This window comes from Pseudonaja textilis, chromosome 11 (genome assembly GCF_049901715.1).
Source record: "Pseudonaja textilis isolate UNSWEBS1 chromosome 11, rPseTex1.2, whole genome shotgun sequence".
NCBI lineage: Eukaryota > Metazoa > Chordata > Lepidosauria > Squamata > Elapidae > Pseudonaja > Pseudonaja textilis.
Window position 1 is genome coordinate 14,815,783 of NC_142000.1, and position 16,458 is coordinate 14,832,240.

At 42.8% G+C, this 16,458-nt stretch overlaps 1 protein-coding gene and 1 long non-coding RNA gene across 2 annotated transcripts in view; one reads left to right on the top strand and one right to left on the bottom strand.

Moving 5' to 3' along the window:
* LOC148124842 (uncharacterized) overlaps positions 1-16,458 on the top strand; it is a 75,985-nt gene that overhangs the window by 10,748 nt on the left and 48,779 nt on the right. The gene's annotated exons all lie outside the window — the stretch shown is intronic.
* The window catches only part of CCNE1 (cyclin E1), a 17,308-nt gene continuing 850 nt past the window's right edge, over positions 1-16,458 (bottom strand). Inside the window, exons 2-12 of the mRNA XM_026714011.2 lie at positions 15,800-15,851; positions 13,533-13,623; positions 12,517-12,582; positions 10,107-10,246; positions 9,609-9,744; positions 8,173-8,319; positions 7,637-7,732; positions 4,601-4,735; positions 4,400-4,511; positions 3,088-3,245; positions 1-540 (exon numbers count right to left, since the gene is read on the bottom strand). Of these exons, the coding sequence (XP_026569796.2) occupies positions 424-540; positions 3,088-3,245; positions 4,400-4,511; positions 4,601-4,735; positions 7,637-7,732; positions 8,173-8,319; positions 9,609-9,744; positions 10,107-10,246; positions 12,517-12,582; positions 13,533-13,623; positions 15,800-15,813 (1,212 nt within the window). The 5' untranslated portion in view covers positions 15,814-15,851 and the 3' untranslated portion in view covers positions 1-423. The remainder of the gene's footprint in view (positions 541-3,087; positions 3,246-4,399; positions 4,512-4,600; positions 4,736-7,636; positions 7,733-8,172; positions 8,320-9,608; positions 9,745-10,106; positions 10,247-12,516; positions 12,583-13,532; positions 13,624-15,799; positions 15,852-16,458) is intronic.

Consider the following 16,458-nt stretch of genomic DNA (forward strand, 5'->3'; position numbering starts at 1 on the left):
TCAAATCTGAGAAGAGGTTTATTTGCCGTGGCTAACTGCAACCAGCGCATTGTTGGGTTAGGGCAAAACCTCTCTCTCTTTTCTTTTTTCTTCACTCTTTCCTTAGCAGCAATCCAAGCACATCCCTGTTGGAGGTGGCTGGTATATTCGAAGAGTTCATAGAAAGACAGGACATTCCATTAAAAAGAAAAGAAAACCCAGTTTTCAAATCTGGTCAGTTTCTTCCATTAAAAATACACAAAGGGATTTTGTTTTTCCTCATCCCCCCCCCCCCCTCCCATTCTAGCATGAATCTGGAGTCGTTGGCAGCATCTGGCGACAATGCAGAATTGTGAAAATAAAAATACAGGACGAGGGAGTTGTGTGTCTTTTTTAAAAGAAAGCAGCAGATCAGGAGAAGGAGAGCAGCTTCCGTAGCTTTAGCTATTTCGAGGTCTGAGAGAGTTTCTTGCTGCTCTGAGGTGGGGTGAGAACACCTGTGGGCAAAGGAGAACACCTGTTTTTCTCAGCTAGCGTGGCTTGTTTGGATCGCGCTTTGTCCTGGAAGAGAAGAATACCAAAAGGGAACCATTACTCGCTCATTCAAGTGCACGGATTGATTGCACAGCTACGAGATTTGCAAAGCAGCCCTGCTTTATGTAGACAAAGGAAAAGATAGTCCCCAAGAGGACTTTCTGGTTTTCTCTTTTGAAGACGTTTTGCTTCTCATCCAAGAAGCTTCTTCAGCTCTGACTGGATGGTGGGCAATGGAAGGATTGATATTCCTTGCAGGCAGCCGGTCATTTGCCTCCTTTTAGAGGAGCGTCGAGGCCACTTGGAGGTTTATCTGTGTCCTCAGGGCCACCTGACTACTCCTCCTGGTTCCTGCAATTTTTCTTTTTTCTTTTCCCTCTGGAAACCCATTCCTACTCCCACACCATCCAAAGGGTGCTCACCCCAAATTTTATAGCTAAAAGCCTGTAGAGATCAGCCATCCATGTCATGATTGTCCCAAAGGTGCTTTTTTTTCAGGAGGCAACTAGAATTTCTTGGGGTTTTTTTTGCTTTGAAGACATTTTGCTTCTCATCCAAGAAGCTTCTTCAGCTCTGACTGGATAGTGGGGAATGGAAGGATTTAGACTCCTTTGCAGACAAGCGAGTCATTTGCATTCTTTTAGCGAGTCCACATTCTGGACAGAGAGGACTTCTGCTTTGAAAGAGGGGGTCAAAGAAGCCATCTATGTCAACACTGAACAGCTCTCTCTCAGCAGAGAGCCAGGATACGACATCCTCAATCTCCAATCTATAACACGGTCCTTTCAACAGTTCCAAGGAGGCTCCACACCCATTTGCACCACACTCAGGGGACCCTGAGGACACAAACAAATCTCCAAGTGGCCTCAACAACCCTCTAAAAGGATGCAAATGACCAGCTGTTTGCAAGAAGTATAAATCCCTCCAGTTCCCAACATCCAGTCAGAGCTGAAGAAGCTTCCTGGATGAGAAGCGAAACGTCTTCAAGGAAAAACCAGAAAATCCAGCTGCCTCTTGAAAAAGCACCTTAGGGAAAAGCATGTCTTGGATGCTCCATAGACAAATGAATATGTAAGTAACAACAAAGCAAAGCCAAAATTGATGCCTTCCTACCCCGCTGTGTATTACTTTGTTTTTTATTTTATACATCTGTCTGTCTGTCTATCTATCTATCTATCTATCTATCTATCTATCTATCTATCTATCTATCTATCTATCTATCTATCTATCTATCTATCTATCTATCTATCTATCTATCTATCTATCTATCTATCTATCTCATAATATAATTATATTATGTTAATATATAAAACCTAGCCAGAACAAATTGGGGTTCTTCTCATTAGTCCTCAACTTACAACATTAACAGAGCCTGCCTGTTTACTGTCATAAGCCAAGACAGCCATAAAAAAGTGCCATCATGTGACCAAACCCATTTTTTAAATTTCCTTTATTATCATTATCGAATGTTGCAATCATTAAGCAAACTCATTCTTTTTTTTTTTTAAGTGTTCGCCATTGGACCTTTTTTTTGCCAAAAACTGGAAGGAAATGCAGTAAAAAAAACCACGCAGGTGCATCACAAATGTGCCTTCAGGACCAAAATACAATGAAAATTTGTTCTGAACAGTCTTAAAAGGGCCCGTTACAAACATTACCACTTCTAGATTCACACACTGCACCATGCACCAATTTATTTTAAGTTATGATTTATTACACAAATTACAACTGGCTGGTTTAGTACAACACACCCGCAAACTGTGGTTTATAAAAAAACCCAAAAAAGGACTGTATTCGTACCACAAACTAGCAAAATCGCATAAAGTACATTATGGCTTAGTGTGCTGCACACTGGAAATACACCATTGCTCCATCAGAAATAAAGTTGCACATAGAAACCACAATTTATATGCAGGTAGTCCTCAACTTACGATCACAACTGGGACTGGAATTTTTTGTCGCTAGGCGAGGCAGTTTATTAAGTGAATTGAGCCCGATTTTACACCTTTTTGCTATGGTCATTAAGAAAATTCCTAGTCATTAAGTGAATCACGCAACCAGTAAGCGAATCCGGCTTCCACTCTTTTTTTTTGACTCTGCTTATCAGAAGCCAACTGAGGTCAGAAATAGCAACCATCGTAAATCCATCCCGGTTGACAAACTCCCAAATTTTGATCATGTGACCATGGGGATGCTGTGGAGGGGTGCAGTGGCCTAGAGGTGGAGCTCTCGCCTCACAATCAGGAGGCTGTGAGTTCGATCCTAGGTAGAGGCAGATATTTCCCTCTCTGAGGCACGATGAGAATATATCTGCTGAACAAAACTCCGTACTGGTGACAGGAAGGGCATCCGGCCAGTAAACACTCTACTAGCTCCATTCCGTTGCCCAGACTACACTCCGCAAGGGATTACGGGGTCGTTAATAAGATGATAATGGAGGGGATGCCGTGATGGTTTTAAACGCGAGTATCAGTTGTAAGCCTCATTGCTACTTCCAAAGATCGCTAAACCAACGGTTAATAAGAGGAGGACTACCCGTAATTAACAACTTTTTCGGGTTCAATGTTAACTTACCAGCAAATCGAAGGTGTTTATGTGCGTTTGTATATTGTGCAAATCTTCGGCAGGGATTCCTCTGAAGCGCTTCAACACCGAACTCCCCACTTCCTTGATAGCCATCGCAAAGGGTACCATCCATTTCACGCATTTCTCAATGTCGCTCAGTTCGTATCCTGGGAAAAACAACCACCCCGAAACAAAATTCCTGTATCTTCTATAGCAGGGGTCGCCAACCTTTTAGACCTCAGGGACCCCCAAACTCATAATTTTAAATCCCACGGACTATGTGCAACTTTAATATGAATTTTGACTGACGGTCGCTTGCTGACATTGGTGGGAGAGAGAGAGAGAGAGAGATCCGATCTAACCTCAGAGGGCTGGCAGTGATGTATTCGTTCTCTCCCTCCTCCCCCCGACACACACACATACATATACACACAGGTCCCTCACACACACACACACACACACACCCTCCAAGGCAGCCACATTCCTAACCTGTTTTTCAGCTCCGTTCTCAGGGGTGGGGGGAGAGAGAGAGAGAGAGAGAGAGACGGTATCCTGCAATCCCAAATAAAGAACGATCGATCGGTAGGAAAATGTGGCGGGGGATTTTCCTGCAGACATTTTGGGGGGTAATTTTCCCAGGGTCTCCGCAGAAAAAGCAGAAGCAGCAGAGACCCTGGGAAAATCCCCCCCAAAAAAGTTTGCAGGAAAATTCCCCACCCTGTTTTCCTACCGATCGATCATTCTTTATTTGGGATCGCAGGATACCGTCTCCAGCTCCGTTCTCTGGGGGTGGGGGAAGAGACTTTTGGCTTCATGCAAGGAAAGCAGCAGAAGCAGCAGAAGTCTCTCCCAAACTCCGCCAGAATGGTGCAGCCTCTTGGAGCAGGATGCCCTGCAGGGTCTCAAAGACTCATTGCTGGCGGAGTTTAGGGGAGAGAAAGAAAGACTTTTGCTGCTTTCCTTGCATGCAGCCAAAAGCAGAAGAAAGATACAGAAAGCTGCAGCCCAGTGGCCAGGCCAGGCACGTGGAGTGTGTGGGGCAAGTCCCACCCCCTCTTCCCTTTCCCGTTCCTCTCACTACCTCGTGTTGTTTGCAATGCAAGCGACGCGTGCCTTGTGTTCCTGCGGGCCATGTGGGCAGTGCAGCCTTGTGTTCCTGCGCAGCCCAGATTAATTGCTTTGGGGGGTGACATTTCTCTGTGGATCACCAAAATTTTCTCGCAGACCACCAGTGGTGCCCGGCCCTCTGGTTGGCAACCATTGTTCTATACTGCTTTCACTTCCCAGTCCTGAATGTACGTAACCTTACACAACGCCTTACCCGAAACCCGCTGCATCAACTCGCAGGAGGAGAAGTGATACAACGCCGACGCAGCCAGGACCCCGTTCGTGTGCTCCAAGCAGCCCACATCAAGGACACACAGGTCCAAAAGCTGAGAAAAAAGAAGAACGTCAATGATCAAGAAGACCCCATGTCAGGCTGGGAGAAGGAACCTTTCGCGGCAAGGTTCTACCTCATTACCTCCGCTACTTGCACGAATATCTCTTGAGAATACTGGGGCAGCAGCATCTCACAAATCTCATTTAAATAGGCGACCTGCATGTATATATTTAGCCAGGACACGATCGTCAGGGGACTCAGGTTCCAATCCAATGCCTGGAAGAAGAAGAAGAAGATATGCTGGGACAAGATAACTGTGAGTAGCTGTTCAGTAAGTGTAAGAGGGATCTTGGAGTCTTAGTGGACAACCAGCTAAATATGAGCCAGTGGTGTGCAGCAGCAGACAAAAAAGCCAATGCAACCCTAAGTTGCATTAACAGAGGGATACAATCGAGATCAAGTGAGGTACTGGTACCACTCTATAAGGCCTTGGTAAGACCACACCTGGAATACTGCATCCAGTTTTGGTCACCACATTATAAAAAATATTGTTGAAACTCTTGAAAGAGTGCAGAGAACAGCAACCAGGATGATGAGGGGACTGGAGACTAAAATATACAATGAATGGTTGCAAGAACTGGGCATGGCTAGTCTAGGGAAGAGAAGGACCAAGGGAGACAGGATAGCAGTCTTCCAATATTTGAGGGGCTGCCACAGAGAGGAGCAAGGGGTCAATCTATTTTCTAAAGCACCTGAAGGCCAGACAAGGAATAACGGATGGTAACTGAACAAGGAGAGATTCAACCTGGAAATAAGGAGAAACTTTGTGACAGTGAGAACAATCAACCAATGGAACAGCTTTTGCTTTCGGAGGTTGTGGGAGCGCCATCACTTCAAGAAGAGACTGGACTCCCATCTGTCAGAAATGGTGTAGGGTCTCCCACTTGGGCGGGGGGTTGGACTAGATGACCTATAAGGTTCCTTCCAACTCTGATTATCTGTGAAGGTGCACATGCTCTGTATCAGGGATGTCAAAGTCGATTTCACTGAGGGCTGCATCAGGGTTGTGTTTGACCTTAGGGAGGCCAGGGTGGATGGGGCCAGCTTGATGCCACTCACGTTGGGGGCACCTGTGGTGGCCTGAGCACTCTGCCAGCGAAAACGGGCTCCCGAGCTCCGTTTTCGGCTGCAACTGCCTCCTGCAACTCTCTGCCGGTGAAAACGGAACTCGGGAGGGCTGCACGGGGCCCTCCTATCAACTCATAAAACATTCCTATGCCTGTTTTAGTAGTGGCCATTTAAAAAATCGGGGGGGGAGAGGAAGGAAATGTGGAAGAGAAGTGCAGCAAAGCGGAAGTACATTCCAACTCTTATCTTTAAAAGCGTCATGCCCTGTTGGAATCTGATTCTGAGGGAGAGGTGGAACAGCTGACAGGAGTGTGGAGGAAACTGGGGAAGGGCACAGTCTGGCTGGGCATTTAGAGGAAGACCCAGGCCCACCCCCTCTTCATCCTGCAGCACACAGGGAGGAATGGAGAAGGGAGCAATGTGGGTTACCGGGGGAGAAAAGGGCCCTGATTCCCTTCATTAGCTGCAGCTGGGAAAACAGGATTTAAAAAGGACGTTTGCACACAGCACCTTGCTGAAAGCAAAGAGTGAATTGTCCTGGTTTGTCAAGTCTTATCTGAGTTCTGGCATCCTCCCAACTGTGTTTTGTTATCTTTTGAAGCCTGCCATTCCTTATCCTGCCCTGTCTTGATAATTGCTGCAGCAAGTGGTTTGTGTTGGTTTTTATTTATAATCTATATGTACTTTTGGGTTCAGACTGAATTTCTTCCCTTTAAAAATTGTTCTTGGGAGTTTTCTTTTCTCCAGCCGATGATAACTGGACATTGGGGGCCAAGTTGGAGGTATTAAAGGGATGTTACCTACTTCTGTGACTTTGTTGCTTTTGTGCCACGCCCTGGGTAATCACAAAAAGATTGTAACTAAAATACCAGAGTTTCTGCTCGCGAATATATTTAATTGGAGAACGTGAATGATGACACCCAGCCCGTGAACATACTCAATGGGAGAATCTGGTTTATGAGACACCCGGGGGGGAAGATGGGAAACAGGGTCAAAGGTGACTGTAAATTACATATGCAGACTTGGCTTCATAGAGGGCAGTACCAGTATGTCGCCTTTAATAAATCCTTTGAAGTTTTTTGAAGTTTGGCTCAAGAATCATGATTTAATTAGGGAGACTGCTGGAATCCTGAATCCGCCCAAGCTCTAATTTCACTGGTAGAGGCACCACGGGCCAGTCCTTCGCTGTTTCCAGGCAAGCCCCGTGGGCCAGATCTAAGCCTCCTGCAGGCTGGATTTGGCCCACTGGCTTTGAGTTTGACATCCCTGCTCTATACCTTTCCAAAGGAAAACTGCAGTGGGATTAAGATAGACAACCTATTTAAAGCTATAAAGAGTCCTATTCCAGGCAAACTCTAAAGCTCTTTCATGGAGATGCAACATAACTATCTATTTGGCATCTAAAGAGCCCATTCACCCATCTGTACATTTCCATACGCAACAGAAAGCGGTTGGGTATACCTGACTCCACGTCTTGATGGAACATCTACCGCAGGGCTGTCCAACCTTGGCAACTTTAAGACCTGTGGATTTCAACTTCAACCTGCTGGCTGGGGAATTCTGGGACTTCAAGTCTCAAAGTTGCTAACACTGGACACACCCCAGTCAACTGGAAAGCATGCAGGTTCATTTTTTGAGCTCAGATGCTTAAAAGCACTGAAGTCTGACTCATGAAATCAGGGCAAAAGCTGATGATAACGTTTAAAGTGAAATGTGTATTTATATAAAGGTGGAATTTGGAGAGGCAATCTTGAAAGCAACTCTTTGACGTGAGCTTTCTCATTCTTTCCGTGTTGCGGGATAAAACTTTTAGAAGCATCTTTGCACTGTTGCACCAACCCTGACAGAGTAAGCCACTAGTATATGAAAATAAGAGCAAACCCTAGCACTGATGATATTACCTAGCTGGGTAATGAAACGTCTGCAAAAAAAGCAACCAAGCTCAGAGAGCAACGAGGCCCCAACAGTTCAACCTGAGCTACTAAATATTCTATCGGCACAGTTGCTTTTCTTCAATTCTTTCAACAGCGCATGTACAGTCCTACCAACCTTCATAATAATGAGTTCCATGCTAATAATGTCTTCTTCTGTGCAAGCACCATCAGTGACATAGGCAAATTGATGAAGCTTTGGTGGGTAGATCTCCTGCAATGAAGAAGAGAATCAATATATTGGCCTATTGTTTTCTGAAAAGATGGCAAACTGGTAAAGCCAGACGGTTAACTCTCATGGATTTACATTTTGGATAATGAAACTATTTTAACATTAAAAGGAGTTTTTCTGAGCCTTCACCAATTAAAGCCAACCATAACAAATAACACAGAATAGCAGCTTTATATAACCTGGCCCTTGTCAAGTACAAAAATGTCTTAAAGCAGCCAAGATGCATCCATTTTTGTTAAAGAAGCCATCAAACCAAAACAGCACTGCTTTTTTCCCTGCAGTTTCTTCAACTGGTTGTATTTTCTACTTTTTTCTTCTCCCTGGGAAACTCTGGGAGTGGAAGTACACCCAACTTTAACTTTGCCAATTTGAAAAACACTGCTCTGCAGCATGGCTCAAATATTGAGGAGTGAGATTTTTACCTCCAGTTTAGCAGCAATAAATAAAGACGATACCCCGATCAGCTGAAGGAGAGTCTTTACAACGTTCTGTTGTGTTGCCATAAACCGATCGAAGAAATCCTGAGCTAAATAAAATGTCTCTCTGTGAAGTCTGTGGACCTCACAAACCTGCAACACACAAATGAACAATGCTCCTTTACGGTAACATGACTCTGGAATTGTTTAGAAATCCATAGGAATGCATGTTAAGACAGTGAATTAGAGCTACATTTGCCTTCTCTGTAACACAAATACATTCTTGCACCTCAACTGCTATTTATTCTTTGCAGTAAAGTTGCTGGTTGATCTTTTTCAGAGTTCAATAAATAAATATAGGTAGTCCTTCCTTAGCGACAATTGGAACCAGCAACTTCACCACAAAGAATCATAGTCATTTAGAGAAAAATCACGTGACTGCAAATTGTGATTTTTACTTCTGTGTTTCCCTGTTAATTCTGCTTGTTGCAAACCAATGGGGTGCAAATAGTGACCACAGGATGTTATAACAGTCATCCACGTAAGGATTGAACACACAAATTGTGAATGGTTGCTAAACGAGGCAGTCACGAATTCTAGGCTACCTGTATTTCAACAATTTTTTGTGTTCACAGAAATAACCACATGGACTATATCAGCGTGTTACACTAAGGCGTTCCCCATCCCATAAGGCAGCTGGCAAGAGTCCAGAGTAGAGTGGAACATAGTTTTAATCTTGGAGAAAGTATAAATTTTGGTGGGGATTTTTTTTGCAAAGGCAGTGAGACCATCAAGAATCTTACTCCAACTTTTTATTTCCTTTCGCAACCAACCATGAGGTCAGGGTTCCTCAAAATGGCCGCTATTGGACCCCAGGTTTAATGGGACTATCCAAGGAGCTGAGAGTCAATAAATGATGGAAGGTCAATTGGGGTCAATTAATCTTTTGAGGCCTCTGAGAGCTTCATGGCAGCTCCAAGGTTTGAAGGTAAGGTGGCTACTGGCCACTCAGTTACCCAGAGTTGGAAATGGCTAGCCACCAGCAAAAAGCAGCCTTGAGTATATTACTGTTGAGATGATCATTTATAACAGGGGTGTCCAACCTTGGCCACTTTAAGACTTGTGGACTTCAACTCCCAGAATTTCCATGGTTGCTGGAGAATTCTTGGTGCTGAAGTCCGCAGGTCTTAAAAGTTGTCAAGATGAACATGCCTGATTTATAGTGTTATTAGTTTCATATAAGAAATGCTTGTGGATCAATGAACAACCTCAAAAGCTGATGGGTTTAATTAGATGCACCTTTCAAAAACTAAGGGGAACAAAACAAGGTAGCAAGCCCCGCAGATAAAACCATACGGCGAGAATGACAAACCTCGAGAATAACCCCAAAATGGACAATTAAATCAGTCTTGTATATTTGCAGGAACAAAACCACATCTCACCTCCATTAGCCAATCTAGGAGAATTACTCGCATTTTAGGTTCCAGGAGCGGATGCTTTTCCATATAACGTTTATCTCTTGCGTACTTCTGTTCCTTATTGAGCATGTTTTGCCATAGTTCATCTCTATTCACCCAACTACCAAAAAGAAAAAACATTAAAACAGAGCTGGATTAAACTTTCCACCATTTCTGAATCTCCCCTTCAGCATCTCATAGAAATTAAGAGACTCTGCAGCCAACTGCTGAATGGAAGCAAAAACTACCATGGATTCTCAAAATGACACAGTCATTTACAAGCCACCAAATTCGTAGGATTTAAGGTAATTTAAAAGCTTACAATCCCCCAAGCCTCATGATAATTTACTTCCTGATCACTCTCGTAATGCCACCCCAAAATGAAAAGTAAAAATGCTCAGTTTCTCCTCACCTGAATTAAGCAGTTTAATAACTCACAAGAAAAAAAACAAACAGCAGATACCGAAATGGTGAGAAACATACCCCAAAACAGGCAAAGGTGTCTCCCTAGCCAAAACCAGCCTTTGATGCTTAGAAGTTGCAAAGTTTGCATTCTCAAGTTCTTCATCTTTCTCTGGTGTAGGGATCAGCAAGTGTGAATAAGGACATGCAACATAATTTGACTATTGAAAGAAAAACAACAGCACAGAGTCAAAGTTCAAAGTTCCAAAAAGGTTTACTGAACTACAGATTAATTTCCCAACAATTGCAAGTCCCGACAAGTTTACAAGTTAAAGATTGGGGTTTCTTTACCCTATAACTGTTTCTCCAATGTGATTGTTTACAAGGGGGGCGTTATTTCTGCTTATGTTCCCATCTCAAAAAACTTTGGTGACTTCAAGAGAACAGTAAACAGTCATCAGAACAGCAGCTAATATAGTTAAGAAAACTTGCCACACTGGAAATCGCTTCACTGGACAAAAAGACATTCTGCGTGAAGGAAAATGGGCCTTTTGCTTTAGAATCTCAGCTGTTTATTTTCCATCTGATGGCAAAACTCCACTGTGATGGAGATAAATAAGATACAGAGGGATTTAGATTGGAAGAAAACATATGAAAGTTCCAAACTGCTACGTACTTCTGATATATTTTAATGGTAAATAAACTTTGAAAGAGTAAGAATGCAATCTCTCCTTCTCTCTTTTTTCCCTAAAACATTGTTTTCATTCAGTGCATGTACAAGCCAGACACAAAATATATGAACTTAGCCATCTCAAGATTATACCGCTGTGTACCGAAGGAATTGCAGGTGCTGACTGTAATCCAGCATCTATGCTAATCTTTACATTTTGAAAATACGTGCTCTGAATGCATGATGCGCTACTAGCATGCCAAAAAGGAGCATACATTAATTCTTGCAAGGGATTTAAGACCAAACAAATAAGCCAGATGCCTTTGTGACCCACAGTGAATCACAGAAGTCCCTGATAATTTAACTTGTAGGGATGTCCAATATTTTTTTCATTTAAAAAAAACAGTTCATGTTTGTTTCATTGTAAGGTATTTCAATTTGATAGCCAGTCATTTGAACAGGAATGTTTCCTTTGGGCTGGTGAAGTTTCCTCACCAACACCCACCACTGTGTACTGCTCTGAAACAAAAAAAATCTTTACTTTTTAATTAAAGAGGCAGGTCAATTCATTCTCCTGCCCCTAGCTCTCATTCTAGTCTTAAACGAAGATGCAGTTTACAAGGTAAAGACCATTTCTGCTACAGGAGGCTACAGGCACTACAAAAAGTGATCCCACACTATTCCTATATAGTTTTGAGAAGTTGTTCAAACTTTCTGCTTCATAGATACTCAATGAAACTGACCTAAAACTCCAGATCACTTCATTGGCCTTTTGATAAAATTTAAGCCATCAAAGAAGGCATCCTAAATTAATAAATCTTGCATTTGCAAAAGATGCCATGTAATCTTTTAAGAGTTGCAAGGCTCGTATGTTCGATGCAAGCCCTGGTTTTGTACATTGTACACCGAAGGAAAACGGAAGGTCTAAAAAGTTATGAAAGCCGTGTCTATAATTGCCACATATTATCTAAGTATTTTGCAAACACAATTACTGTTCTGATGGATACATGATAGCATCATTAAAAGGGCACATACTTGAAAGAAGCTATGCATCACACATTGCAGTATTCATTGGCTATAATCGCCAAAGAACTTGGTGGCCCAAATATTTTTAAAATACATGTTCCTTATACATATATTGTACTTATGTATACATGCGTACATGCGTACTTACGTATTGCCTTTTTTAAGGAATAGAGAGACAATCAACTTGTGACTTAGTATTGCAATATTGAGATACACAGCAATATGTAATATTAAGACACAAGTTGATTATAACCACTGAAACAAAGATGCCTGTTTTATGAGTAGCAAAATGGGCTAAAGGAAAGGAACAGATGAAATAAATCTCGCAATGTCTTTTCAAACAGAATTAAATCCATATTTAATAGACGTCGAATGCCAGCAAGTGTTATTTTCATTCGAGAAAGCTGAAGAGTTAACATTCTAAGGGCTGACTGACAATTAGACCTGTTTATTCTGATCAAAGTCAATCCATAACCAAGAGCATTTTTTTTTTTGCTGTAAGAGCATTTTATTAATTAATTTTCCACAGTAGCACATGCTACCTAATTTGCGGCAGATTTTAGGTAGCTTACTACCAGCAGGAGAAAATGCAAATTAAAAACATTAGGATAACCTAAACATCATGCCAACCCAAACAATCAGATATCAGAAAAAAGGCAGATACAAAAATTGAAGAACAATGTTATTTTGCAGATTTATGCACCAAAAGAGTAACATTTCATGCCTATGAAGTAACTTCCCATCCATGAAAACTTCGTCACAATACGTCTAGTTGTGTTAAAGTGCTAAAATTACCTGACTTTCATTTGATTTCCTGTTGGTTGTATTTATACTGGAATCTTCATCTGGATCTTGTAAAAACTGAAAGAAAAGAGTAATTCGGGACTAAGATTTGCAATGTAAAAATAGGATAGATGTACTACTGAAATTAGATTTTATTCTACTTGATCTAAGTCCCTTCAGCTGACTTTGAAACATCGCTTGTTATAGTTAAAAAGTAGTCATTTCAAGGGCTACTACTTAAGTATCCATTGCCTCACTTCAGATGATTTGCTACTTTCTCTTAAGTACAAAAACAAACTCAATAGCCTGCAACAACAACATTAACAGTTAAGAAGTTAATGTTTCAAGACTGGAATCAAATCCTTCATAGAGCAGAGCAACAGCAGACATAGAAAACAGCCCCTCGTGTCTACGGTAAACAAAATGGATGACCAAGAGGAAAAACTTCGGTTGCAGTCAAACAGTTTTGCTGTACGTATGTAAAAGAGAGACACAAAGGAGTGGTGCAGTGGCCTAGAATTGGAGCTCAGGAGGCTGCAAATTCGATCCTATGTAGAGGCAGATATTTCTTTCTCTGGATACACTCAGAATACAACCTAATGAACAAAACTCCACAATGGTGACAGGAAGGGCATCCGGCCATTAAAACACTCCGCTAGCTCCATTCAGTCGCCCAAACTCCACCTTGCACCCCTTCGTTAAATGAAGATGATGATGTAACAGACACAGAAAGATTTCACCTCCAACCCCTGGTTATCTCCAGAAGTATTTGGAGAAGACTCTTGTTTGAATGCTACCAATTTGTAAGATCTCCTACCGTCAGGTTCCAGGAGAACTTACAGGCCCTCCAAATACTAATCAGTTACAACTTGTAGAATTATTTCAGGCAGAGACAATAGTGAGAGATGCTAGGAATGAAACAAACTGCAAGTTCCAGCTGTGTTGGATTACACCACGATCTTACTTAGCTCAGACGGCCATGTGCTTATTTTACAACAGAGAGTAATCCATTACGATTGGATACTTACCACGACATCAGATTTTCTTTTGCGGGTTCGAACAACAAACTCAAGAGCACCATCCCTCTCGGCTTTCTCAAGTTTCCTGTCCTTGCAGTCACTACAAGAGACATTTGGATTACTACAACACACTCTACATGGGGCTGCCCTTGAAGATCACTCAGAAGCTGCAGCTGGTTCAGAATGTTGCAATAAGCAATCTTGGGGGCATTTTTTCATTATGCCAATAAACTTAATTGATGCTTTGCAAACTACATTGGTTCCCAGGTATAATTCAAGGTGCTGTCATCACCTGTAAAGTCCTCCATGGCATAAAGCCAGGCTATGTGTGGGACCACCATTCTACTAGTGGTTTCTGTCTGTCCCATCAGATCTAATACTCCAGGTCCTTTCCACTAACCAAGGTCATTGTCAACTAAAAAAAATTACTTATTTGGTCTTTTTAGTTGCCAGCAGAAAGGGGGGGGGGGGGAAGCAGTGCATTCCTTAAACGCTTCAGATAACTGCTAGGCAGCCAAAGCTGTTGGCGCACAAGTTTATTACTGGACAGCATGATTGATGACTCTTGGCTAGGGAGGTGTCCCATTGGAGAATATACATCCAGGGGGGTGGGGGGAAGACCAGGGTCAAGGGTGAAATGAATGATGTGTCTTAGAGTCGGCTGCACCCAGGTAATGCCGACATGGTCACTCCTAATAAATCTTTTTTTTTTTTTTTACTCTGAGGGATGCAGCTAGAGACTTACGATTTGAATGGGGGTGGTTTGTCAGAGCCCTGGCAGCCACCCCCCATTCAAATCATAAGTCTGATGGCCCTGACAGCCATTTTGTTGGCCAAATAAGTAAGCTTCATTTCATGTGAAGGGTTCAGCTTAACTTCCAAAACTGCTTGTGGGACTCACCTTTCTTCTTTAGTTTCTGCCCACCCCACCAAATGTAGTGGAGATGTCATGCTGAGGATCCCTTCTTCTAAATAAGGTTCATCTTACTAGAATCATGCCTTCTGCCCTACATCCCCTGGAGGCTCCGATAGCCCAACCCTGTTAAGTCTTTCTCAAGGCATTGGAAACCCAGCTGTTCACCCCCGCCAGGCATTTGGGCAAGGAGGTGAGTTTTGCTCCACTGATGTCTGGGGGGCTGGGAGGGGTTTGTTTGAATTTTGTAAGCCACTCAGAATCACTTGTGTGGAAAAGGTGGGTATATGATTGATATGAATAAGGAGACCTAACTTAATCCTCTCCCACTCAGCATAGTTGGTGTGGTAGGTTAAGGTGTTGGCCTAGAACCGCGATGGTGAACCTATGACATGCGTGCTGGAAATGGCATGTACAGCCATTACTGCTGACACACGAGCCCTTGCCCAGAGCAGGTCTACTGTGCATCCATGCACACCGCCCGCCAGCTGATTGTCAGGTATCTGGCATGTATGGTCAGGGGGCATGAATGCATGTGCAGACCCACAGCACGCAGGGGAGGTGTTGCTCACGCCTGCGCAGGGGGCATGGGGGACCCGCACGCATTGCCTTCTGGGTGCTGGCACTCAATTATCGGCACAGGAGCCCAAAAAGATTAGCCTTCTCTGGCCTAGAAACTAGGAGATGGTGAATTCTAGCCTTAACTCAGGGGTCAGTAACCCGTAGCTCTGGAGCCTCATGTGGCTCTTTCATCCCTGTGTTGTGGCTCCCTGTCTCTCAAAATATGCATCACAACTGCCAACATGCAACATCCAGCGGCAAGTGATTTATTGAGCTTTTTGACCCCTTAGTAGGCTAACCATGGATAAATCCAAGAGAAGAAAACGTTTCAGAAGAAAACCTAATCTTTAATTCAACTCTATATGCTAGTTTTGTGGCTGCTCAGGAAATAAGTGAGGCGCAGGGAAAGGTTTTACGGCTCCCGGTGTTTTCTTTTTTATGGAAACAGGTCCAAATGGGGACCTCAGGAGATGGCGAGTTCTAGTCCCACCTTAGTCATAAAAATCACCTGGGTGACCTTAGACCCATCACTCTCTCAACCCTACTCACCTCACGAGGATGCTGTAAGTAAAATAGGAGTAGGAGAGACTATTACCGCCTTGAGTTACTTACAAAGTAATAAAGGTGGGGTAAAAAATCAAGGAAAGCAAGGAAGGAGGATAGGAAGCAACCACACCCAGCAATAAGTTGAATCTTCATTATTGGAGTCAGAAACTTTCTTGCTAATTTAGAGAAGAGAGCAAAAGGCCTACTTTCAGAAACCAAGGAAGGGGGCGGAGCATAAGACAAATATGCAACTCACCTCTCACCAGGCATGGTGGTTTGGAGAAATCAAGATAAGGCCCGGCCAGAAACTGAAACAGAGAAAAAAGAATGGTTGCAGATTGTTGTGTTGTTTTTTTCCCCTTCACTAAATCAGTTGTAAAAACAATATTGCGAGCTATGAGGGTAACTTGATTTAAAAAAAAAAAATAGAAGAAAAAAAAAGGGGAAGAGAAAGAACAACCATTCCTGGATGCAAAGATGCAAAGCCAGAATAAGAATTGGTTTTTTTAAAAAAGAGACCACTGATGTGACTCTTAGCAAGGCCAGAGGGCAGGGGGGATTATAAGGAAAGCAAAAAAGAAACAATTGCTGGCCTAACAAGAGGCCAGAAGCCCTACAACAGCAAAGAACTGTAAACTAGAAAACTGTTCAGAAACCAAGTATCTGTATTTAAAATGTTAGACTTATTTATAATATGTATATATAAAAAAATCAGCAAGCATCAAGGACCCACCCTCTAAAGCAATCAAAAACCCATAGGAAAATAAGGCACCCCAAATAAGCCCCTTCCCCCCAAATATGGCTCAGTCCAAACTCCCCCAATATGTGCCTGCAGCTGATGGGGACAGGAAGACCCTTCCCCAGCCTTCAATATCATAGACATAATATAATGCAATGGGTATCAGGGGAGGGGGA